This window comes from Rhinolophus sinicus, chromosome 1 (genome assembly GCF_057876585.1).
Source record: "Rhinolophus sinicus isolate RSI-liver-muscle chromosome 1, RSI-T2T, whole genome shotgun sequence".
Taxonomy (NCBI): Eukaryota; Metazoa; Chordata; class Mammalia; order Chiroptera; family Rhinolophidae; genus Rhinolophus; species Rhinolophus sinicus.
In genome coordinates this window covers 69,122,517-69,148,125 of record NC_142501.1, presented here as the reverse complement: position 1 = coordinate 69,148,125, position 25,609 = coordinate 69,122,517, and the positions used below count along the sequence as shown (strand labels likewise).

The following is a 25,609-nucleotide window of genomic DNA, read 5'->3' as shown; positions in this document are numbered from 1 at the left end:
TTCAGTGTAAACTTTGGGACTCTCCAGATGATTCTTCTTTGCAGCCAGGGCTGAGAAACACCCCTCTAGAAGTTACAAGGACAGGCGAATATACATGGGTACTGCACTCACTGACCCATGGATGGCGGAATGCATCTTAGAGAGTGTACGTACAATACAAAGAAAATAATAACATGGAGAAAAATAGAGTGAATTCAAGAGAGAGCAAAAGACGAACCATTAGAAAAAGGGCTAAGTGAAGGCGTAAGGGTTGCTGTAGTCCAAGAACTGGGTAACTGAATGGAGCCCCCCAGGTGTGGGCGGCGTGGATAAGACAGGTCTCACCCTCTTCGTCACTCGTATTGACACAGAAGTAGCATGAAGGCTTAAGTATGGCATGGAAAATGAAGGGAGAATGGATAAGGAAGGCATGTTTGTAGTGACCATTAGACTCAAAACTATTATTTTGTGCTGGGCAGAAACCCCTGACAAACATTACATAACCAGCCTATACAATCCGGCTTGCCCTGGGGGGCCGAGTGTCTATCTAGATGCCTCCGTTTGGATGTGATAAGTGTCATACTAGAAAGTTAACCCTTGGCTTTTTCACAGGGAACGCATACTTATAAAGTTTCAAACGTAATTGTTTTTGTGAACCAGAAACCCAATGCAAGAGACACCTGGTGAATAGTAAATATCTAGACGGTAAGAAACTAAATCTGAACACCTTTATCAGAGAGGCACCACCCAGTTCCAGTGAACAAAAGGTGCATGGTTTTCTTTTGCTCAAAGAGTTCACTTCTGTGTGTGTTCTGTTTGTGATCTTCTTTCAGCTGATAGTGGCTTTTGGTTACAAACTCTTATCCTTCTATCTTCTGCCTGCCTCACAGCTGTTTAAAGTTCCTATTGGCCACTGCTATTGTCTCGCTTTCAATTCAGCCCCTAAGATCCCGGACCCTTACACAGACAACCCAACTAGAAAGTGTTTGGCTTCTCTGGCTGCTTCTTTCCTTTAGGAAAAGGCTTGTGCAACAAAGGAGGAGTGATACTGTGATGTCATTAAGGAGCTCCTAAAAATGCAACAGACCTATCCCATGCCACAAAGGGACCCTTGTGGGCTTGTTTATCTATAGGCTGGTGAAAACCTAGGAAGTCACTTTGTTTGACTGGAGTGAAAAGCTTAAAACGGTTTCAAGCACAGATTTGTTTTCATTAAAAAGCAAAAAAGATCAAAGGAAAAAAGTATCATCTCCAAATCTCACGTTCTTTCATCTCTCGTGTCACTTTAGAAAAGGCTATTAGCAAACTACATATAATTATTTACTGGTGGATTTTTCACAGTGATTTTCAACTCAAGTCGGCAATATTTATTTGCATTTTTATGCATTTATCTCCTTCATCATTCTAGACCAGAAGTCAGTATTTTGTTTGGCAGATGAGGACTTCCAGTGTGAGTAAGACAAGAGCATGCATTAGACACCTGTATATTGGAAATCGTGCAAGATATTGTAAACACTTACACATTATGATGAGATGAAGATTTACTGACCAAGTCCTCGTGGCATAGTATTGCCAAATAATCACTGTAAACAATTGCTCACAACTCTAGCTCCAAAATATCTAATTACCTCATTTTTATTTATTCAGAGGTTTTAAATCAGTGGAGGCTGGGAACTCCTGATGGAAAAGTTGTAGATTCAGAGTGTGGAATACTAACACCACTGCTGCATATGTTTGTGTATCTGTATGTGCTTGTGGTGTGTGTGTGTGTGTGTGTGTGTGTGTGTGTGTGTGTTTCTGTGTGTGGTGTATGGATCTGAGGTATGTGTGTGTGCATTTGTGGAATTGTTTGTATATCTGTGTGTGGTGATGGGGAAGCTCTTGGTTTGCAGACATGAACAGCAAGGCTTTAAGATATACTATTAGGTCTTATGTTATTGATTTGAGGACCCCTGATGTACACAGAGAACTTAAAAAAATCAAGTCTTTGTTTCACTCAGCAAATTTCATTACAAGGCAGCTCAGATCATCTAAAAACAGAATAAATTGAAGATGCCAAGATTTCTAGATTGTGACCCCCCATTTTTCTAGGTAAAAGGAAAAAATATCATTCCTGATTTGAATTCAGGAGCTAAACTATTACAAAGGCATGTAGGACAAGATCCTGGAAGTACATGTTTTGTCCTGAGATACCAGCATATGTAAGAGGCTTTTGACTGCACGTGTTAATGATTAAAACTCTGCCCTGAAATCCCAAACTCCAACACTGGCCCCTCCAACCCATATTGTTTCAGGAGGATGCGAAGAACTAATGGAAACTTCTAATGGAACACTCTCTTTCACCATTTATTCAGGTAGGGCCCCCAACCAAGCAATTTACTAAAAGGGTTATTTGGACGTTTCCATGCTCCTTGCCAAATTGATCTGAGGACATTTTGCCATTTCAGCAATACTTACAGTGACTGAAGGCTTCGCAGATTCTGTAGAGCTTCCGTGGGTACCTGCCTTAGGTGATTATTCTGTAGCATACTGCACATTAAAACAAATGAAGAAAAACAATGAAGAAAGTTAACAATAATTAACAATAACTGGCCATAGCAGCGCCAGGCACTCTTGTAGGTGTTAGGGAAACAACATAGTGTCAGACAAAACTTTGGCTGTTGGGGAGCTTAAATTCCTGTGGGGAATGACAGATCATTGTCATTAATGAATGAGTATATAATGTGAGACAAGTGATAGGTACTATGAATAAAAAACAAAACATGGATTTGGGATAAATGGTAACAAGGAGTGAGATTTTTATTTTAAAGGTAGTCATGGAAGGTGTTTCTTAGGAGCTGATATTTGAGTACAGACCAGAATGGCGCCAGGGAGCAAATCATGTGAACATCTGGGAAGAGTTACTGAGGAAGTGGGAAGAGCAAGTGCAAAGGCCCTGAGGCTGGAAATTGCTTGACTTGCTGAAGGAGAAGCAAAGGATCAATTGTGACTGAGGAGGAATGAGTGAGAGCAAGAGACTGGGAGAGAGAAACGGAGGCCCTCTCATGGACCAGGACTTGCAGGTCACAGAAAGGCTCTATTTTAAGTGTGATGAGAAACTCTTGTTGAAGGGTTTAAGTGGGAAATGATGTGATCTTATTTATGTTTTTAAAGGATAACTCTGGACACTGTATAGATTAGAGAAAATGGAAATAAGGATGACAGTAGAAGGCTATTAAAGATCTTCTCCCTTCTTGTGCATGGTCATATTTTGATGAAAATTAAATTCTATTTATGAAGTATTGTACTTTTGTTTGCTTAGGTTCAACAGTTCTTTTTAGAACATGAGACTACAGAATGGAAACACCTGGCAACAAAGCAATTAAGACATATCATTGCTAGTGGGGAAAGAGCATGGAAAAAAATTTCATTAGATTTCCTATATTTTGCTACCTTATTCATAAAAACACAATAATTTTGCAGCTCCTCCACCCCCTAACCACCCCAGGATTTCATGATCCATGTAAGCCAGAAGCAGAAGACTATTTTAGGAAAGCAGATATTTTAAAGAAATATTTTTACTTATTAGGTCACGAAATTATATTTGGATTTCAGAAACAATTTGCCTTGTTCTCTCATCCCCACAATCAAAGTTTCTTTTCATTAGATGACTAACTGGGATTCAGCCCCAGGTATGTCTAACTCCAAGGTTTGAGGTACTTTCAATAGCATCTTGCAGCATTCTCTTGAGAAATATTTGCTGAATATATAAAATATCAGGTTATATGGTGTATGGTATGATTAAGGTATGGTGAAGAGCAGGGGTTCTTGAATCCAAATACCTCTTCTCTGCAACTAGCAGTGTGGCCTGAGGGAAATCACCCAATGTCTCCATGTCTCAGTGACCAGTAATTATACTCAGCTCCCTCAGGGTTGATTGTGACTGTCCAGTGAGTGAAAGTACATAGACCAATACCTCATGCATAGTAAGCACTCCATAATGGTATGCCTTTTTTGTATGAGTTGAACCCCTTCTCAAAACTAATAGTAGAGTGAGATTGGACTGGATGTGACATTTTAATTGAGAAAATAAAATCGTCATCATCAACAGCAATAACAACAAACCTATGCCAGTGGTTCTCAAACTTTAGTTTTCATCAGAATCCACTGGAAGGATGATTAAGTCAGTTTGCTGGGCTCCATCCCCAAAGTTTCTGGTTCAGTAGGTCTGGGTAGGGGCCAGAGAATTTGCATTTCTAACAAACCCCCATGTGAGGCTGGTGCTGCTGGGAAAGGCACCACACACTGAGGAAAAGTCTGTGCAAAGCTAAGTATTTGTAATATAATATTTTCACTTGAACTTGAGGCAACACTGAGCTTGGAGATAAGTCCTAAATTTTAAATCTTGGTGAGCAAACCATTTAACCTCCCTGACTCTTGGTCTTTTATCTGTATTAATGGGAATAGAATAATATCATCTGATTAATAAGATAGTTGAGAGTTAAAATATAAAGGTGTTTAGAATACTTTCATATATGCAAATACAGGCTCGAATACAAATAGAATGTGAAAACTTTTTTAAGATCATAAAATTTATGCTTTTGTCACCATGGCTGAGATTCTGTTCTCTAAGAAATATAATTCTGTTACTTGTATTACAATAGTTTTACTCAAGTAATTTCACTGTGTTAAACTTGAATTCAACTAACATTTAATAAATTAAGTGTCTCATAATGTATTGATTCCTTATGAACAAAGTCAAGTATAAGGGAGATCTCACACTTCACTTACCAGTTAGGGAATTGGGAAAATTGTAGCTTGAATTCCCTATTTTGTATAATATACCTGAATATTAAAAGTTTACATTTCTATGTTATTTTACACTTTTCCAGGCAGTTTTAATATACTAAATAATTTTAAAAATATTTTAATTAAAATTTAGCTAATGTACATTAGTTTCAGGTGTATACCACCTGAATGAGTCAGCAGGTTGGAGCGAGTGGAGCTCACCAGGCCAATCAGATTTAGATTTAGCTGGAGGGGGCGGGCTCAACACAAGGAAGATGGCGCCTGCCTGCTGGCTGCATGGGAGATGGACCCCACACAGGGAAAATGACGACTCTCCTCCAGGCCTCTCTGCGAATACACGTGCCTCAGTCTGCACCCCCTGTACGCCTCTGATGCACCTCGAGTCACTGTCCCTCCGCTGGAGCCCAAGGTGAGTGCCTGTGAGTGAGAGAGTGTGCTTGGGCTGTTTAAGAGGATGTCTGGGTTTCCCACAGCCTTCCGTCCTACCCAGATGGTCAGAATCCCCACTGTTTCTCACAGACAGATGTTGTGAGGGCTCCTCTTCCCAGCATCAGTACTCTAGGCTGGGGAGACTGGTTTGTGCTTGGGTTCTTTTGTTCCTCTGAGGGGAACCTGTGTGGCCGGAGATATCGCTCCTGGTTCTCAACCACCACACTGACTTGGGCTAGCCCGTTTTGTGTCTCCTCACATCCTATCAGTCTCAATGTGGCTTCTTCTTTATATCTTTAATTATAAAACTTCTCTTCAGCCTGACTGCAGAGGTTTTTCCAGGTTGATTGTTCTATAATTTAGTTGTAATTTTGATGAGTTTACAGAAGGAAGCAGGCACAATGTTTATCTACTCTGCCATCTTAGTTCTACTCTATACTAAATAATTTTAACTTCATAGAAATGTTTTCTAAGTCACTCATTCAGTGATGTATTTAAATGATAATGAGATACAGATAATGGACTTAATAGATGTCTGAACTTTGTAGGAGGTAATATATTACTGGTACAAAGTGTGTACTGAATTGTCCTTCTAGGCTTTGCTAGCCAAACAGTGAAACTATTAAAATGTGGTCTTCCTAAAATATTGGAAAATTGGAGTAGAGGATAAGAGATATTTAGATGATTTTCCTTGAATAGTTGCAAACTTTCTCAGTAGCTTTATATATCTTCTCTCAGAAAATGGAACTTAAACAAGTTATATTAGTGATAATTTTTAAACTACCCTTGACTTACCTCCCAGCAATTTAATTTTCTGACTACTTCTATAGTAAAATACCAAAAATACAATTTAAAAAAAATCACTTAAGTCCCGATGTCTCCCTAAATAAATAACTTTTGTTTAATTACTGACAAGTGACAAGATAAGAGCAAGTTATCTCCATCATATCTTTATAAGTCTCCAGTGAGTTAATTAGAAAATTATATATATTTTTAAAGATATTCCAGTGGAATACAAAACAATGAAAGGGTTTACAGCTCTATGGAGTACAATTAAAACAGAATGCATTCCCAACATGGCTGCTGATTTCTTTTGCAAATGCTTTTATTCAATACACTGAATATAAGCAAAATGTACATGAACTGAATATGGATTTAGCCACTTACAACTTCATTTTTTTCGTTCATAGATGAGGAAGAAAAGAAAATGAAACACTTTATCTAGAGATAAAGGATGACTTCATAGTTTCTTAATTTCTTTCCCTGAGGAGCTTTGAAATATTCACTATTTCATACAGTATCCTCCTACTACTTTAACAGTACAACTTTTTGGTTACCTTTTTTGCCAGCAGGACTGAATAAGAACATAGACAGTAAAGCAGAGGGAGTTGAGGTAATATATTAAAAAGGGACTTAGTAACAATCGATAGCTTGATTGTTAGATGCTCCCTCTGCTAAGTGTCCTGTGTTAGATATCAAGTAACTATCGAGGCCGTATTCTGGGCCTATGTGGGAATGAGAGAATTTTGGCTAATTGCACCTTTCTGTGCTTATTTTTACCCTTCACCTCCTCATAGCTTTAGTTCTGCTAGTGGGTAGCAAGAAGATGAGCCATTCTTTGACTGAATGGCCTACACAAGAAAATGAACCTTTTTTGAGGATAGCCTGGTTCAGAATTCCACTAGACTTAAGTTATTTGGAATGCAAAACCAATAACTTATTTTTTATGAAGACCATTATTTACAGGTATGATAATCTTAAATGTTAGGGATCTTCTAGAGCTCACCGTAACAAGATTTCAGATATATAAACGTATTAGCCAAGGATGGCTGTTGCTATCTTCATTGTCCCTCTTAATGAATTGTATTACTGTTATCTTTCTCTTCTTCACAATATACCCTCCTTACACTGATCAGGGCCCCGGACAGATACTTCTTTTATATTGTCTTTCTCAGCATGCTAGCATATAATCAATTATTTCTTTCTCCCAATGACTTTTGGACTTTATAAAACATTTGAGAGTTTCCATGAGGGTAATGACAGGCCTATCTTGTTCAGCATTTTACCTCTAGCACTGTTGTTCTCAACTCTATTGGACCCAATTCTCTCCTGAAAACATCACGATATTTTCTCTGAGATAAAATATTCCTGGTATGACTTTCAACTTGTGTTACCTGTTTTCTCTACCTAGGTGCCTCTTTTTTGCCTATGCAGAATAAACTGAAAGCAAATTAAGCAATGGGTACTAGAAGAAAGAGGTAGTCAATAATAACGAGTTTTCTGGTAAACAAACAGGGAAGTTGGACATTAATATGAGATAAAGGACTAAGAAAGCCCACTTTTAAATCTCAGTGAATTAATGTTTCTCAATTAAGCAAATACTCAGTGTATCTATAATCACTAGGCTTTTCCACCTCCATTCACCTCCATTCACAAGTGGAACATAAACTTTCAGCTGTTCCTTATTCAGTGAATCATAAGGAAACAAACTTCACAAACGGTTTGAAAATGTGAACTCATTATATTGGCATCACAGTGATTTATTTACTTGGTGATCAAAATGATTCAAGAAACTCTCTCCCACTTCATAACACAAAAGGAAAGGGAAATTCTCTTTTAAAAGTTTGAGTTGATAAGTTGGTTATCTAGAGGCAAACAATTTTAGAGATTAAAGTTAGTAAAGGAGAGATGAATTTTTTCACACACAAATCCAGCCAGGTGTACTATTGCTCTGTGGTATCGATGAAGGTAGACTTGAATTAAGATGTGGCTCCAAATAGCTTATTAGAGGGACTCAACGTTTACAGGTTAATTAGCATCCACTTGCCACTAAAGTCAGAAATATAACAAATAACACCCAGGTTACTTACAGAACTTTAAGACTGTAAAGGCCAGCAAATGCTCCCTTGGGAATGTATGTCAAAGCGTTTCCGGCAAGACGTCTGTGGGTTTCAAGGGAGAGGAGAGAGAGTGAACATAGTACTCTTCATGTGGAATTCATTTAGTTGTTAAAAAAGTACAATTAGGTTTAGACCACAAATGCCAAAGACAACTGTAAAGAACTATTTTGTTATATTTGGTGAATAATTTCTGTAAATTTCTAATAAAAAACCTCACAAAAGAAGTGCCTAAAAAGAAATATAATAAATTACCTATTTTATAATAAATCATCTAATACCTTACACACTCTATGTATATAACTCTCCTTTAAATTTTTTTTTTTTTTTTAAATACAAAAGCTAGGCAAGGAGATAGGGAGCAGTGGGCTGTTGTTGTGAGGGCATGGGCTATTATTACAGAAAAGGTGGTCAGCAAAACTTCTTCTGAGAGGGCATTTCAGCAGAGATCTGAGCCAAGCAGGTATCTATGTGAAGGGAGCAGTATTGCAAAAAAGCTGGAGGTAGGAGTGTGCCTGGTATGGTCCAGAAACTGCAAGGAGGCCAGCATGGTTCACGTGGAATGACCCCTGTGGGAGAATGACAGGAACTGAAGTTAGGGAGGTGTCCAGGGCCATTCCACACAGGGCTTTGGAGGCCACAATAAGGACTTTGAGAAGGAGAGGGAGATTTGATGTGATCAAATCTGTGTTTTAAAAGGGTCCTTCTGATGGGACCCTGTTAGAGGGGAGAATAGAGGCAAGAGTGGAAGCATGGAAACAGCGGGAGCAGTTCAAATGGGAGAAGCTGGTATAGCTCAGCCATGGTGGAGGTGGGGAGAAGGAGAGGGATTTGGTGTACAAGAGAGAAAAATCCAACCTGACAGACCACTAGGGTCAAGATGAAATAGAGGCTGCCAGAAAAGAGTAACATTTTATATATATGGTTATATTATGGATAATCCATGTGCATTTGATTAGTTATCCAAATATTATACATAATACTTAAATAAATGTGTATGACTGTGCTATAGAAGAGTTGTTTATTGAATTAAAACAGACTCAGTCTTGATTGATGGTCACAGATGGCTTAACTGATCAGACTAAACTGACCAACAACTGTTATTTCAGCCAAAATGTACCTAACTATCCTGTTCATAGTCATGACTTCAGCAGTCCATTTTTGAGTTCTAGGACATGGCCTTGAAATGGGGACTTAAGTCTTACTGCTGCTACGGCATCAAGCAGCTCGATGGTTTCTGAGACACTGACTTTGGAAACGAAAAGGAGAGAGTACAATTTATTTATTTATTCGTTTAAATTATTGTTAGGGCAAATACCTTTCCATTACATTTCCTGAAACATAACTCACTTCATGTGAATTGTTTTTCTTTGCTGGGCAAGGACTTTCAGAGAGCCTTTGAGTCTGCATTCAGAGCTAATCTGTGGAATCACTGACCTGTGTTATCAGGAGAATTTTTCTCAATGCAAAGGAATTTATGATGGGCTATTAGTTAGGTATTTGTTGGGCTGGAGGAAGATCTAGCTTAGTGAAAACAACAATTTAAGGAAATCATTGTCTCCTTCGCCTCTTATTTCTTTACCATGTGTGATGGTTTTAGTAATTTAAAAATTAAATACATGTAAAATATAAGGGAAAAAACACTTTCACAAATAGTACACAAATAGTAAGAACTGCACATGAATCCTTCCCATGATGATTTGAACTAACAAATCTCTTGGCAACTGTTTCACCTCTAGAGACCCACATACAATTTGGCTGAGAGGTTTTTGTTTTTGTTTTTTAATCTGTTTCCAAGATGATATCTCGTTTATCATCTTCATTTCTATAATAAGATACAACTTCATAAGAAAGACTTTTATATCTTGGTGTACAAGAAAGAAAAATCCAACCTGACAGACCACTAGGGTCAAGATGAAATATAGGTTGCCAGAAAAGAGTAACATTTTATATTTATGGTTATATTATGGATAATCCACGTGCATTTGATTAGTTATCCAAATATTATACATAATACTTAAAAAAATGAATTTATTTTATCCTTAAAAGATACTCCTCCATATATATGATCCATATTGTTGCACCATTGTTAGTCTTACTGACTTAACTGCCATAAAAAGAAAAAAAATCATTCAGTTAGAGCAGATACATTCCTCTTCAAATGACTGTAAACTACCACTTAAATGTAACATTTCTAAAGTCTCTTATTCTCTTCTGAAATGTCAAAATATCCCTATTTGAAAAAAATTCTCCTATAATAGTTTCAAAACCCATAATAATATTGTAATTAGTGACTTTCAAAGAATAATACAGTAAAAAATATTAATAGTCGATTAAGATTGACTACTCATGATTCTATTCAATTGCTTGAGTGGTCCTGGTGCTTTTGGGGCCATCACATTTATAGGTTTTGTTTTGGGTTTGTCCATACAGGAGCCAAGTGTCTGAGTCATCAAAGAGTTAGACACAAACAGGGTGAAACTCAAAGTCAGATGTAATCTATTAATTTTGCCTCCACTGGCAGTAATGCATTATCATTGTAATTGACCAAGCCCACCATGGTAGGTTTTCCTTTATAAGATGCCCATGCTAGTTGGAAGGGTCCAGATACTTAATGTTTAACCCTCTGGAGTTCATCTTTGCTAAGGTTTACTGAACCTTCTCAGCAGCTTTGGGTAGAAGGATTTGACATTCCATTAACTGTTTTTCTTCCCTTTGGAGAAAAAAGTATCTTTCCTAACATGCTTCAAGAAATTGCAATTTTCAAAAACTGTGGTATCTACCCCCTTACCCCAATATATTAAGCATATCTAATTGATCAAATCCAGCCAAAAATCTTCCTTCCTTAAAGAGTGTATTTATGAGTTATCATTTTGTTTTCATTATTAGATAGGATAAAAAAATTCAGATTTCAAGATTTAAGGTCTAAGGGAGATCCTTTAGTGCAGGGGTGTCAAAACTGCAGCCCGCGGGCCAACTGCGGTCCACAATCCATTGTTAATTGGCCCGCAGCAAATTCCAAGAATATATTTAGTTTACTTAAATAAACCAGGTGAGGCAATACGTACTTCACCTCGAGTGAGTGGCCCGGCTGTTTGTGTATTTTACTGCATATGGCCCTTGGTAAAAAACATTGAAAAAAGTTTGGACACCCCTGATTTAGTGGGTATGTGGTCCTATGGTGTTTTTCACCACATACTAATGAAGTTCAATTTTCAACTGCTCTGTGAAGTTTTCCTTAATTGCTTCGGTCCACAGTCAGCTTTCCTGTAGGATATGTTCTATACAACGTTGTCTATAAAGGTTAATTTTCTACTCTTTTGTGTGCGGTCTACCTGATTTGATTATAGGCTTCTAAGGCCAAGAATCTTACTGCCTGCCCAGAGCAGGGAGATGAAATCAATATTTATTGATTGGTTATTTGATCTTGTTTCCAAAGACATTTGGCCATAGTGCTACAGTTGATTCAGGTCTGGCATAACTATTCCAAGATGGCTGCCAGGTCATTACATAACCAGATCAGAAACAGCTGAAGAATATTCCTGCTTCATTATGTATCAAATCTAAATTTGGCAGTTTCCTTGAGCACTTTCACTATGTCACATACAGTACTTTGGGGCATACAAATAATACCTAACTTTCATTAAACAATTCACAAGTGCTAGACACAACGTTAATACTTTATATACACTGTGATATTTAATTGTTGTAAAAATCATATTAAACAAGTGACATGATTATTTTCCTTTTATAGGTGGGAAAGTGAACCTAAGAGAAGTTATTTACTCATGCTTACATAGAAAAATTTACACAAGAGAATTTGGGTCAACAATTTTGGCTTTAAAATTTGGCTTTTTAAACATTATTTTGGTTAAAATTAGGTTGCTCTGGAATTTAGGTTGTTCTAAAACAGGAAAAACACAAGGACATGAATGGCTGCATCATTTAAGCTATTAGCAATAAAAAAACTTGCTGATTGCTTCCTATTCAATATCCTTCCATTGACTTCCAGATCCCATACAATCTTACTGCTGTCACCACCATGACTGATTATCTCTCTTTCTTCTTATTGCTAGTCCCTCTTTTCATTCTCATCCTCCAAACACAGATGTTTCTCACATTTCTGTCCTCACACCTTTTCTTATTTTCTCTATACAGTGATGCTCAAACTCTAGTGTGCACTGCCATTGCCTTAGGAGCCACACAAAATTCAGAGCCCTAGGCCCCTACCCAGATTTAGAGAATTAAAGTTTCTTGGGGGAAGGATTCAGGAATCTGTATTTTAAATTAGCAGCCAAGGGGATTTTGATACAGATAGACAACCACACTGGGAAACACAGAGCCCAAAACCTCTCTCAAAGTCCTCATCTGCCCTAGGACCTTCCATAATCACCTCTTTGTAAACAATTCTCCAGCATTATTGTTAGAACAGGCTCAGGCTCATCATGCTTCAGACTCACATTCCAACTGTGTTATTGACATTTCCAGCTGGATGTCCTACTGGCTCCTGACACTCAGTAGATCCAGAACCAGACATCCTCTTGCTTCCAAAATGTCAGTTGTTCCCTGTGCCTTTTGACTGTGCCTCATTGGTTTCTTGGAACCTAATCTCAAAACCTTACTCAGAGTCATCTCTCACCTTCAGACCTCCCTTTCAGTGTCTACATTCAATGAATTGATGAGTCCCTGACTGTCTTCCTCTGCTGTGATGCTTCCATGTATGAGCTTGGATCTCAGCCCCCTGTAGAGCTTTAAAAAAATGATGTCTGGATCCCCACTGAGACCCATTAAATCAGAATCTCTGGGAATAAGCCCGGGTAATTAGTAGTTTTAAAAACACTCCAGGTATTTCTAATCAAGGTGGGACACTCTGAAATAGTTCTCAAAGTCTAATTTTGACAAGATCACCTAGAGACCTCCATCCCTAGAGACAATGATTCATTCACTGATTGTTGTGAGAATCAGGAGAGGTGATTAATTAATGGATTTTAGCAGTTATCCAGAGGAAACAATAAGAACCTGAACTAGGTGGTGATGAAACAAACAAATGTGAAAGACAATGTGGAAGTATGAGCTTTAGGAGTTGGAGATTGGCTGATAGAGAGCGCCAGAGAGAAAGAATGACAGACACAAAAGGGAGTGACAGACATAATCACAAGTTAATCAGAATGTTGATGGCAAGCAGGAAAGGCAGGAGAAAAAGCTTTTGAGGGGGAGTCATCAGTGAATTTTGTTCTGCTTTAAAGTATTGGTGGGGTAGGTGGAGGTGTCTTTTAGGTAGATGATGATTCTCAAAGTGTGGTCCCTAGATTAGCAGTATCAGCATCACTTGAGAATTTGCTATAAATGCAAATTCTTAACAGCCTCTCTTCAGGTCCCTAACCTACTGAAAAAACTCTGGTGGGGCCCAGTAATGTGTGCTTTAACAAACACTCCAGGTAATTCTCAAAACCACTTAGAATTCGAAAACTACTGTTCTAGAGTAGTGGTCTTCAAACTTAATATTATGCATCAAAATCCCCTGGAGATCTTTTTAAAGACAATTTCCTATCCTCAGAGTTCTTGTTCCATTGTTGTTGGGGTGGGGCACAGAATTTGCATTTCTAACAAGCTCATAGGTGGTGCCAAGGCTGCTGGTCCAGGGACCACACTTTGAGAAACACTGGTCTAGCTGTCAAAGACAAAGGAAATCTGAACTAAAAACATTGATTTGGGAGTAACCTATATAGCAGAAATAGTTCAGATCTTGGGTTTCTTTACTAGACAACTGCAGTTGTCTCTTAACTGGTCTATGGTCTCCTAATGGGTCTCTCTGCTTCCATAATTCCCCAATCTGCTTTACATACAAAATCAGAGAAACCTTTTAAAAATCATAAATCCTATTGTTTTAGTAAGCTGCATACAATTTGCTAATGGCTTCCCATTGCTCTTACTTGAATTCTGTACATAGCCTGGTTGGTCCTGCTTAATCAGGCCTTCTTCTCCAATCCCATCCCCTGTCACTCCGCTCCCCACACCCACTCTGCTCCCCACGCAAACTCATCTTTCAGATCCACAAACAATTCGCATTATTTCCTATCTCAGGGAACTCTGCTCACGTTATTCCCTTGAATAATGAATCACTCCACCCCAGCTCTTAGGACCACACACTCCTCCTCACCCTCCTGCTTTAGGTTTAGATGTCACCTTCTTAGAGAGACTTTCCCGCCTTGTGATTCCTTGTTAATTATTCTCTCCCTAACTGGGTTTGTATTCTTCATCACTCTTATCACAACCATCAAGTATCATATGTGCTTGTTTTCTTGCTTATTAACTGTCTCCCCCACTAGATGGTAAGCTCCCCCAGGGCAGGGACTTGTTGAATGAATGAATGAACGAACCTTATAGCAAATCCTATTCACTCTTATGAAATATAAGTTCAATAAATTGAAAAGTACCGAGAAAAAAGACAATAAAACTAAGGGCAGAAATTTGGGGAATGTCTACATCTTACAGGAGTTAGGAGTGGAGAAGAAAGGAATGCTAAAGGGAAAAAGAACAAGAGGCAGAGAGGCAGGGTACTTTCAGAATAGTGCCCTAATTGTCATAACAAAAGGTGTATATATATATATATATATATATATATATATATATATATATATATACATATATATATACATGCATACATGTATACACATATATACACACATTCATGCACACACACATACACACACACACACACACACACACAAGGAAAGATATCGAAATGTCTATATCTAGCTGCATGGATAGACATTTGGAAGAGAAGCAAAACAACTTCCATGAAATAGCACTAGAGAAAAAGTTTCAAAGAGGCAGCATTTATAATCAAGGCCAAGGAGCAGGAACATTATTCATGGGCATGAAGGTGTTTCCATCTTACTAACAATCCAATATGTGAACTACAGTTTACCAAAGTTCTTTCATTATCATTTCATTTGATCCTCAGGAAAAAGAAATTTCAAAAGACAGGCAGGACAGCTCTCACCATTTTCAGCAATGTGATGAAGAAATAGAAATAATAAGCATAGATTGTGCTTTCAGGAAGTTCGGTGGTAGCTCTCATTACAAATTTCATCTGCAATAATAGATACTTACTATTTATATAGAGATTCCTCAGGGCCAATCATAATATGAGCAAACAGGTCCAGGGAACAATAGTAACGTAAAAACAGACCTCCCTAGAGCTTCTCATGTTCCCTTCCTAAATTGAGTACGTGATTCCAATAGCATTAGAACCAGGGAAGATTTTAAAATTCTACGTGGAAATAAAGAATTTAGACGGTTTAAAATGGTAACAATTCATTTTCCCCTCTGGCTTAATCAGACTGCCAATCTAAGTTTAATGGCATTTGTAGATGTCAGCATTTAGCACAATCTGCCTTTAACTCCTAACATCTGAACCATACTTTGTTGGATCAAGCTCTTCTATGGGCCAAATAGCAAACATTAACATGAAGTCCCTCGTAGAACTGAATAATTAGAACTGGGGGAGATACTGCAGGACAGAAATGCAGTTATTACTCAGGACGTTAAAATTTGGTAAAGAACTATCTGCACTGGTTGTCTATAGCTATGAAAATACATAGTTGGAAATAGCTTTTCCTTCACAAGTCCTGGGTAGCTGAGATTACTGCAAAATCAAGCTCATGAAATAGGGAAGAAGGGGGTTAGAAGCTTCTTGAAAGTGTTTTCATTTCACTAATACAACTCAATATGTAAACTATAGTTCACCAAAGTTCTTTCATCATCAATTCATTTGATCCACAGAAACAGCTCAAAACACAGGCCCAGCAGCTCTCACCGCTCTCCCCTGAGGCCCAGGAAGTCAAGTGGTTCATGAGCTAGTAAGTGGCCGAGGACAGGAATCATGGCTTCTGTATCTAGTAGGTGCTGAACCCTTCTCTCTGCATAGTACAGTCTCAGCGCACAGATCAGATTTTTCTTTTTTTTCACAAAAGAAAAAGGCTCTCCTTCTCTTGTGCTGTCACATTGCACCAGCAGGACATGTGGCCTGTGCCTGTCTGGTCACCTCATAGATTTACAAAAACAGAAATAAATAACAAATGAGACCCAAATGTGCCAAAACATGTGACACAGGTAGTCAGTGTCCCACAATGTTAGGAGAGGGAGAAAGAGACCATTAATTGTGATGTCTTTTATTCTTTTCCTTAGATATTTATTTACTCCGGATAGTCACGTTCCCTCAGGTTACAATATATATTTTTAAGCATTAAGTCGGTGACTACCTCTTGGGCTTTATTGGTTCTTACAGGATTTTGAATAATGGCTCCATTGTTAAGCTCCAGTGATGGATGAGGGATGAACCATGGCTGTCTACAGGGTTTAAAACATAGTTAAATGAATTAAACTAGGGAAATGATATATTGAATAAGAAGAACTAAGGGGAAGAGTGATAACTTGGATTTATTAATAGTGACTTTTAAAAACAGTTTTGTGGTGGGAGTTTTATTAGTACTATTGACAGTATCAGTAGCAGTTTCCTATTTAATGGACAAAGAGATAAAACAAAGATGAGCTGAATAAACTGAATGAAAGAATACTTTTAGAACAATGCCTTAATTGTCATAACAAAAAATATACGCACACTCACAATGACAAATATCTAAATGTCTGTATGTAGCTGTATGGTTGGTCATTTGTTAGTGCAGGTAGAATACTACATGAAACATGCTGCTTAAGTACATGTATGTATATGTAAAAACATTATGGTTAAGCAATGTTAAACTGGTGAAATTCTGGTGAAAACTGGTGAAATGGAATGAATAGACTGAAAATTCTGATGATACCTTTTTCATAGCCAATATATGATGATAGTGAACAAATAACCTGGTATCCAATTGCTCTCTGCTGGGTAGACAGCTCTTTCTTGCTTTCTCTCTCGCTCCCTCTTTTTTATTCCCCCTCGTATACACATACACAGACACACTCGTATACACACTATTCTTACGACAAAGCTTTACAGTATTCAACTGTGCAAACCACTGTACGAGGTGCTGCCAGGGAAAAGAAAAGCACAGATACACCACACAGAATAACCACACAGAATTCTTGACCTTCTTCCTACTTTCTGAGTCTAACTTTGAAAATGGATTTTAATCTTAGCTCTGACACTTTTCTGACTCCATTATCTTGGGTAACTTTCTTAGTTTCTCTGTACTTCAGTTTTTCTTCTTCTTTTTTAATCTGTGGACTGGAAATAATAACATCTACCTTTATAGGATTGTTGAGAGGATTTGGTGGGGTAATATGGGCAAAACATTTTGCACAGTGTAAACTATTATTGTTGTCATTATAATTATAATATGTTATTTCTACTATCTTATACTCTAAGAGAATATAGACTTAAAACATAGCTAAGTCTAATAGAGACAATTAGCAACATAACAAAGGCATAATCAAAATGCTGCTTAAACGTTTCTTTTAAAAAACACAACCCCATAAATTTAGCCTTGGGAAGAAAGGAATGAAAAAAGGAAAAAATGGTTAAGCAGAGTTAATCATTTTTCCAGTTTCTATCCCTTTTTTGCCACTAAATGAATAATGTCTTCAAAACATCAGTTAGATGCAACACAGAATTATATATAGGAAAGTAGTCTCGCTTTTAAATTCAGCAAGTCGGCCAGCTCAGCAGAGGGAATTCAGGAACAGAATGAGAAAATGGAATGAATAGACTAAAAGGTGTCCTTTATTTCTAAAATTCTATAATTCCATGGTCAAGATACTTGATGGGGTTTCCAGAGATATAAAAATAAGACAATTCAGAATAATAGCATTTTCAAATTGCAGTTCCCCCTCTTTTTTCTTTCTGATTTTTCTCAATTATCTCTTGAAAAACTGGCCTTGGAAACTGAATTACCATTCACCGTATGAAGAAAGAGGAATTATTTTGAGTAAGTTTGGTCACTGAGGGAGGAACTCTATTAAACAAAATTCTCAGGGATGTGAATTATTTATTGATTCAGTTTGTGGTATAAAGTTGAGGTGTGTGTTGAGGGAGAATGAAAGCTGTTTGCCATCACATATTACCATGTTTCCCCGAAAATAAGACCTAGCCAGATCAGCTCTAATGCGTCTTTTGGAGCAAAAATTAATGTAAGACCCAGTCTTATATAATATAATGTAATATAACATAACATAATATAATATAATATAATATAATATAATATAATATAATATAATATAATATAATATAATATAATAATATAATACCTGGTCTTAACATTAATTTTTGCTCCAAAAGACGCATTAGAGCTGATCTGGCTAGGTCTTATTTTCGGGGGAACATGGTATAAGGAAATTAAAGAGAAAAGAACAGGAAATGCATGTCTTAAAAATATGGGGGTAAACAGGACTAAGTATTGCATGTTAATTATGGTATGGTGTGAGAAGGATGTAAAGAAGAAAATAACCCTGGTGTTTGAAATTTACTAAAAGTAATCTTTAAAAATATTGGCTAATGTCAACTAAATCTGTTACTTTTTTCTAAGGCAGCTAACTTGTATAAGAAGCTCCTTTTAAGATTTTGCTTTCTCATTAGTTCATTCATGAAGAGTTTATTATTTATTACATACCAGCCATGATGAAGACAGATATGGTCCCAACCCTAAAGAAGGTTAAATTCTAGTCATGAAAATGGCCAGAGAGAAAAAAGAGAAAAATGGCCAGAGGAAAAAGAAGCTTGTGGACAACCAGAGTGAAAATCTGTCCCTTGAATGATAAAAACTTCATGTACAGCCTAATAATCTAAGCTTCCCTAGCGTAGCTCTTGATAACAATATGGGCATGTTTAGCTGATGTCAGTATTAAAACAATAGCATTTGTTAAAAACATAATGCCTCAAAAGTAAATGCAGATAAAACTCCAAAGGGGAGAAATGCAAGAATATTATCCTCTTCTTGAAAAGAAAAGATCGATGTAGTGTAATTTGGTTGCGAGGGAACATTATTTCTACCTCCCATGCTGGGTTGTGTGGTGCATCAACAACTTAAATTATTCTCCAGATTGGACCCTGATTTTAGGATGTACAAAGGAAGTATTTTCAAAAGAGGTCATTGCTGAAACAAATCCCTAACAGTCAGAGGGTTTACCCAACTGACGGTGCCAAACTTTCTTCATGAGAACTGTGATGGTGCATCACTTCCTTAGTCCCCATCACTCAAAAGGGTCAGAGGATCAAATGAATTGCTAAGCACAGAGTTTGGGTTTGTATCGTTCTTTTTCATCTTCTGGAAAGTGATCACTAGACTTCTTTAAGATGCCCCTGTGTATCATTAACTAATTTTAGCTTCCTCCTTTTTTATTATTTTTTACAGTGGGTTTGGGAGAACCCAGTTTTAAGTCCTCTGAGGATTTCATGTTTTTCTGTTCAAGCCTTGAAGGAAGCTAAATTTAAAAGGAGGAAAACAGTAATGAAAGGTGATGAGGATAAGAAGTTTTGGTGCTATGAAATGTGGACTTGATTCTTCCTGTCACAAGCCGAACCACGCAGCACTCTTTGGTTTTGATTATAGCTTTACTTGCTATTTTAATAAACATGAACCAGTATTCAAACTTTTTAATATCCTGCTGCTTAACTATTTCCAAAGAGCCATCCAGCTCTTTTAAACAGTCTTTGTTTTAACATTTTAATTTGTTTGGCTCAGTCTCACCTTAGAATGTTGTAGCCTCATGGTAAAGTCTTTTATAAGTTGATTTCCAGAATCATAAGCAATTCTCCCCCCTCCCCCCCAACTAAGTGCTTCCTCATGTGCCAACATCGTTGGTGCTGACAGCTTCTCTGCCTTGTTTTATCTGGTTCCCACAGTAAGTATGAGAGACAAACACAAGAATGTGTCCTGTGTTGAGTGGACGCATCACAACTGCATTGATACTTACAGCTCCTCTAGGAAGCGGAGAGTGTGCAGAGGACTTGGGGGCAGCTGACTGATGTTGTTCATACTGAGGTCTCTGGAGAGGAAAACAGACAGCATGTGAGGAGCGGCGTATGCCACCACAAGGAAATCCAGCTGTTCAATTCACACATTTTCAAGCAAGATCTTGAGCCAAATGAACTCATTCTTTTACTTGACACATGAATCGCTATTTTGCATCTTAAATATATTCGTTTCCTGCCACCCCACTCCCCGTCCATCATAGGCTCTCTATCATGTCAGAGAGCCTAGGAGGAGCGTATATGGATTCAAAATGACTGAGACCATTCATAGACCTGGTTGTAATTCTTCGTGTTTAAAATGATGTGAGTAGGACAGCAAAGGAAAGACATAATTCAACTTTGTGTCTTTCAATTTTGTGACAAAGGGAAATGTCTTCCCCATGCAACTCTGGAAGTCGAGTTTCTCTGGGACTATAAGCACCTTGTAAAAACAAATGTTTTGATTCAAAGAAACTTAAAAAAAAACAAAACAAAACAAGACAGAAAGCCTATTCCCTCCTTCTAACATGTTCCTTTTACAGGTTCTCGAATTGCATTAAATAAGTGAAATGAACCATAAAACAAGGGTGTAATGTGATCTTGCTCTGTAGCACACTTCCTGCTGGGTCTGCACAGTAGTTCCTGGCACAGGAAACAACAAACCACTTTGGGTAGAACTCAATCAATTTTTGTTTTAAGCGAAACTCCGTGTAATTAGATTTTATTCTGTTTTTACTTTTCTATTTCTTTACTGTCTCCCACATAATCCTACAGCGTCACTGGTATATGCCATCTGTATCTCAGAGTCCAAAAGACCGACTGCTAGATGAATTCTAATCAAGACCAACTAAGACATTATATAACAGTCAGCTGAAGACTGAAAAATGACTTGAACACGAAGATCCAGAACTAATGCCTTTTCCATTTATAGTCCTAGACCAGGTCTACATACTTAAAATTTATCTCGAGATAACATGATGAGTGTCTTATTTATTCTTTTAAAAAATTAATTGACATATAATTATATTAGTTTTAGGTGTACAATATAATGATTATATATATATATATATTTAGCGCAATAAGTTTAGTTAACATCCATCACTATACATATAGTTTCATAGCAACTTTTAAATACACAATACAGTATTGTTAATACAACACAGTACAGTCAGCATGCTGTACATTATATCCCCAGGACTTATTTATCTTGTAACTGGAAGTTTGTACCTTTTGACCACCTTCACCTATTTCATCCATGAGCTGTTTAAAAATTCTGGATTATTTGTGTTGTTGAAGTGGCCACATCCATTGCACCTAACCAACTGATTTCAGTATCACAGCTTGGTTCCTTTATCAAATATTAACTTTTGATCAGTAATGCTAAGAATTGAGGACTTACTCACTCTCTGCCTATAAAAAGTCACTAGCATGTACAAGGAAGATAAGATATTTTGCTAAATGTTGTAGGCTATAGTAAAAAATGCAGAATTATTAATTTTAATATGTTAATGAACAATGATATAGCTGAATTAAATGCTATGTTCTCAAGCTAAAACTAAAGAATGCCACAATTACAGAGTGAAAAATTTCTATAGTCTATACCTTAATAATTTAGTTTTTTTTGGCATTGTCTAGATAAGAGAGCCACATAATTGATCAGCAGTTTCAACTTTTTATGGCAGACATTTCTCTGAAGTGGCAAAGTTGTTTAGTTCACTGAACAGACATGTATTAAACTAATCAATGCAGTTTCTGGATTTTTCACAGTGACTATATAATCTCTACCAAGACTTGATGTTTCTCAGAGATAGTCATTTATTTTTTAATTGATAGCCCGCTTTTTTCCTAAAAGGATCCAGGTGGTTTCTTTTGGATTGTGTTTATTGCTAACCTCGATCAAACCAGTCTCAGCATCAAGACAGCTGGCGTGTAGAGCACCGACTTCCCTCTCCTCTGATATTTCTCTGTGTGATGTGCAAATCAGTTTGGGACAAGCATTAATCTTGTCTATGTGCAGAAAGCTCTAACTAGAACAAAGAAATGTACGTATTAAGGAGATTCATAAGCACTCCACGTTATTTTAATATTTATGACCCTATTTTAGGTACCTGGAAGTGAAGCATCTATAAGTATTCACTCTCAGGGTTCCCACTGGAGCACTTTTTGTGGTGGAGCAGCAGAAAGAGTGCAGGCATTGTTCAAGTCAAGTGTCTCGGGTCTGAATCTGGGCCTCCCCATTCACTAGCTGCATGATTTTGGGACATTTAACCTCCCTGTGCAGACTTCTTCATAAAGAAGGGTGTCTCTGCATTCATAATTTGAAACCCTATGATTAGCTGTTTCCAATCTGAAGGAAGTGACTTAATTTTCTTCTTAAAAAGGAGAGTGCCTCCTTTATCCAATAGGAATTAATAACTTCTCCATGTTACCTGACATTGTGGTTCGTCTTAGAAAATGAGCTAGTACCACTAAACCAAAACCTTATCACCTATTTTCTTTCTTTTTTTTTAAATTTTATTTTATTAAATTTATTGGGGTGACAATTGTTAATACAGGTTGTTTTCTTTAAAAGAGCTCCCAGTGAAGCATATAAACCTATAGCCGAAAATAACTTTTAATAACAATAATGTAAGGTAAAATGAAATAGGACTTTAAAGTATAAATTCAGAGTGGATAAAGTGAAAATCGATTGGTTGGCATTGACTTTTTTCTTTCTGTGTGCACCTTTTGCATCGATGTGCAAATATAATAGTGGTCCTCTAGCTCAGTGCTTCCCAAAGGATCCACGGTGAAAGACCAATTTTTAAAAATGTCTAATTTGTGGTGGACTTATATTTTTGTAAAATCTAATAAAACTTAATTATAGAAAAGTGACACAAAAACACAAAGATATACAAAATAGAAGCCTCAATATTTTCTTATGTGATTCGACAGAGATTATTCAATTACTATTCTCAAATTCTTATCCGCTGTGGATCCGTAAAAATACAGCCATGGCTGGGATGGGTCCTTGGACCCCTCTTGGATTAGCAAGGCACATCTTGCCATCATGTGAAAAAGGGCAAGGCTTAAATTACTTGAGTAATTTAACTCAACTTTGTGTCAAAAATGGTAGAATGAGAACAACCTTTCTATTCTGTACAAAAATATCCTCATTCTGACTCTTACATTATTTTTAAACTTTTACTTTCATTTTTCATTTACTTTTCATTTACTATCTTTAAAAATAGTATTTATGTTTCTGACACCCGAAATATGTATACCCTTAGCAGCAAATGAGGGGGCTTAAAATAATTTCCAAGTCTGTCCGTTACTTACTTTTTAAACTATTATTTTAAAACTGGCCGCATTTTGCACTACATTGTGTCCATGATTCAGTTTCCCAAAGTCAGTGAAGCAATGTAATGGATTTCTTTAATTATTTCATCTTTTGCCAAGATGTTGGAATTAATTTTGAAGAACTGGTCACTAGGTAAAAGGATCTCATTAAAGGAGCCAAAAAAAAACACCATACAATGGAGAAAAGACAGCCTCTTCAATAAATGGTGCTGGAAGAATTGGAAAGCCACGTGCAAAAGAATGAAACTAGATTGCTATCTGTCACCATGTACCACAATTAAATGAAAATGGATAAAAGACCTAAACATAAGACCTGAAACAATAAACTGTATGGAAGAAAACGTAGGTACTACACTTATGGACCTTGGGTTCAAAGACGATTTTATGAATTTAACCTCAAAGGCAAGGGAAGTAAAAGCTAAAATAAATGTTTGGGACTACATTAAATTAAAAAGCTTCTGCACAGCAAAAGAAACCATGGACAAAATAAAGAGGCACCCAACCGAATGGAGAAGATATTTGCAAACAACACCTCCCTTAAAGGGCTAATATCCAAAATATATCAGGAACTCACACAACTCAACAACAAAAATACAAACAATCCTATTAAAAAGTGGGCAGAGGATCTGAATAGACGTTTCTCCAAAGATGACATACAGATGGCCAATAGACATAAGAAAAGATGCTCAACATTACTAATGATCAGAGATATGCAAATAAAAACCACAATGAGATATCACCTCCGGTTAGAATGGCTGTCATCAACAAGACAAATAGTAAGTGTTGGAGAGGCTGTGGAGAAAAAGGAACCCTCATACACTGTTGGTGGGAATGCAGATTGGGGCAGCTGCTATGGAAGGCAGTGTGCTATGGAAGGCAGTTCCTCAAAAAACTAGGAATAGTAGTACCATATGACACAGCAATCCCTCTTCTCGGTATATACCCCCAAAAAATCTGAAAACCTTTATCCATAAAGATATGTGCTCCGATGTTCATTGCAGCTTTATTTATGGTGGCCAAGACACGGAAACAACCAAAGTGCCCTTTGATAGATGATTGAATAAACAAGCTGTGGTATATATATACACAATGGAATACTATTTTGCCATAAGAAAAGATGAACTAGTGCCATTTCTGACAACATGGATGGATCTTGAGATTATTATGCTAAGCAAAATAATTCACACAGAAAAAGTCGAGAACCATATGATTTCACTGATATGTGGGATATAAAACTGAAAGCAATAAAGGAACAAGACAAACAAATAAAGAAAGAAAAACTCATAGACACAGACAATAGTTCATTGATTACCACAGGGTAAGGGGGGCGTGGGGTGGTAGATGAGGGTAAATGAGGTCAAACATATGGTGATAAAAGAACTGACTCTGGGTGGTGAACACACAACGTGATATATAGATGATGTATTACAGAATTGTACACTTGAAACCTATGTAATTTTATTAACCATTGCCACCCCAATGAATTTTAATTAAAAAATGGATGATTCATTGTGCTAAGATGTTCAAATATGTTAAACCTTTCTGTCTTGTCTCACCCTGCTCTTGTCTGAGCTGTGTTCGTGATCACATCTAGTAATCTAGAACAGGGGTCACAAAGTTCTACTGGAATCACCTCAGGAGTTTTAAAAAATATTAATGCCTGGATACCACCCCCAGAGTTTCTGAATTAATTTGTCCAGTATGGGTCTTGTGATTTTGAAAAGCTTCTCGGGTAATTTGAATGTTGAGCCAAGGCTGAGAACCACTGCACTAGAGCAAACTCTAAATTTCTAGATGAGTGCTCTGAGTTCTATAAATCACTCAAACTTTAGGAGGCTTAGGATAATTGAAGGTACTGCTTTCTATGAGTAGAGAGTTCTATCCAAGCAGACAGTATCTTTCTTTTGAAATATATTTTTGTTGCTTGTAGCTCTGTTATGTTTCCTTCATTTGAAAAATATTAATTGAGCATTAATTGTGGGCAGGTCTTGGAACACAGTGGAGAATGAATCCAAGTCATCTTCGGCTTTTCCCTTTCCTGCCATCCCTGCATCCATAAGATGCCCAGTGTTAATTCTATTAGAGCTTGCTTCTGCGTCTGGCATATCTTCTTTTTTCTTGACTGCTGCATTTGGTCAGGTCCTTGTTATGTGGTAACTGTTCTGCTCTCCACGCTTACAATGTCTCCTCATTCTAGGCCATCTTCACCATGGCCAAAGAGATT

General features: G+C 37.2%; 1 protein-coding gene across 4 annotated transcripts in view; it reads right to left on the bottom strand.

The window, feature by feature from the left end:
* Positions 1–25,609, bottom strand: part of LGR5 (leucine rich repeat containing G protein-coupled receptor 5) — a 115,283-nt gene that overhangs the window by 39,763 nt on the left and 49,911 nt on the right. For all 4 annotated transcript variants that reach the window (XM_088800763.1, XM_088800761.1, XM_088800762.1 and 1 more), the window contains exons 2-4: positions 20,010–20,081; positions 8,067–8,138; positions 2,437–2,508 (exon numbers count right to left, since the gene is read on the bottom strand). In XM_088800763.1, the coding sequence (XP_088656889.1) occupies positions 2,437–2,508; positions 8,067–8,138; positions 20,010–20,081 (216 nt within the window). The remainder of the gene's footprint in view (positions 1–2,436; positions 2,509–8,066; positions 8,139–20,009; positions 20,082–25,609) is intronic.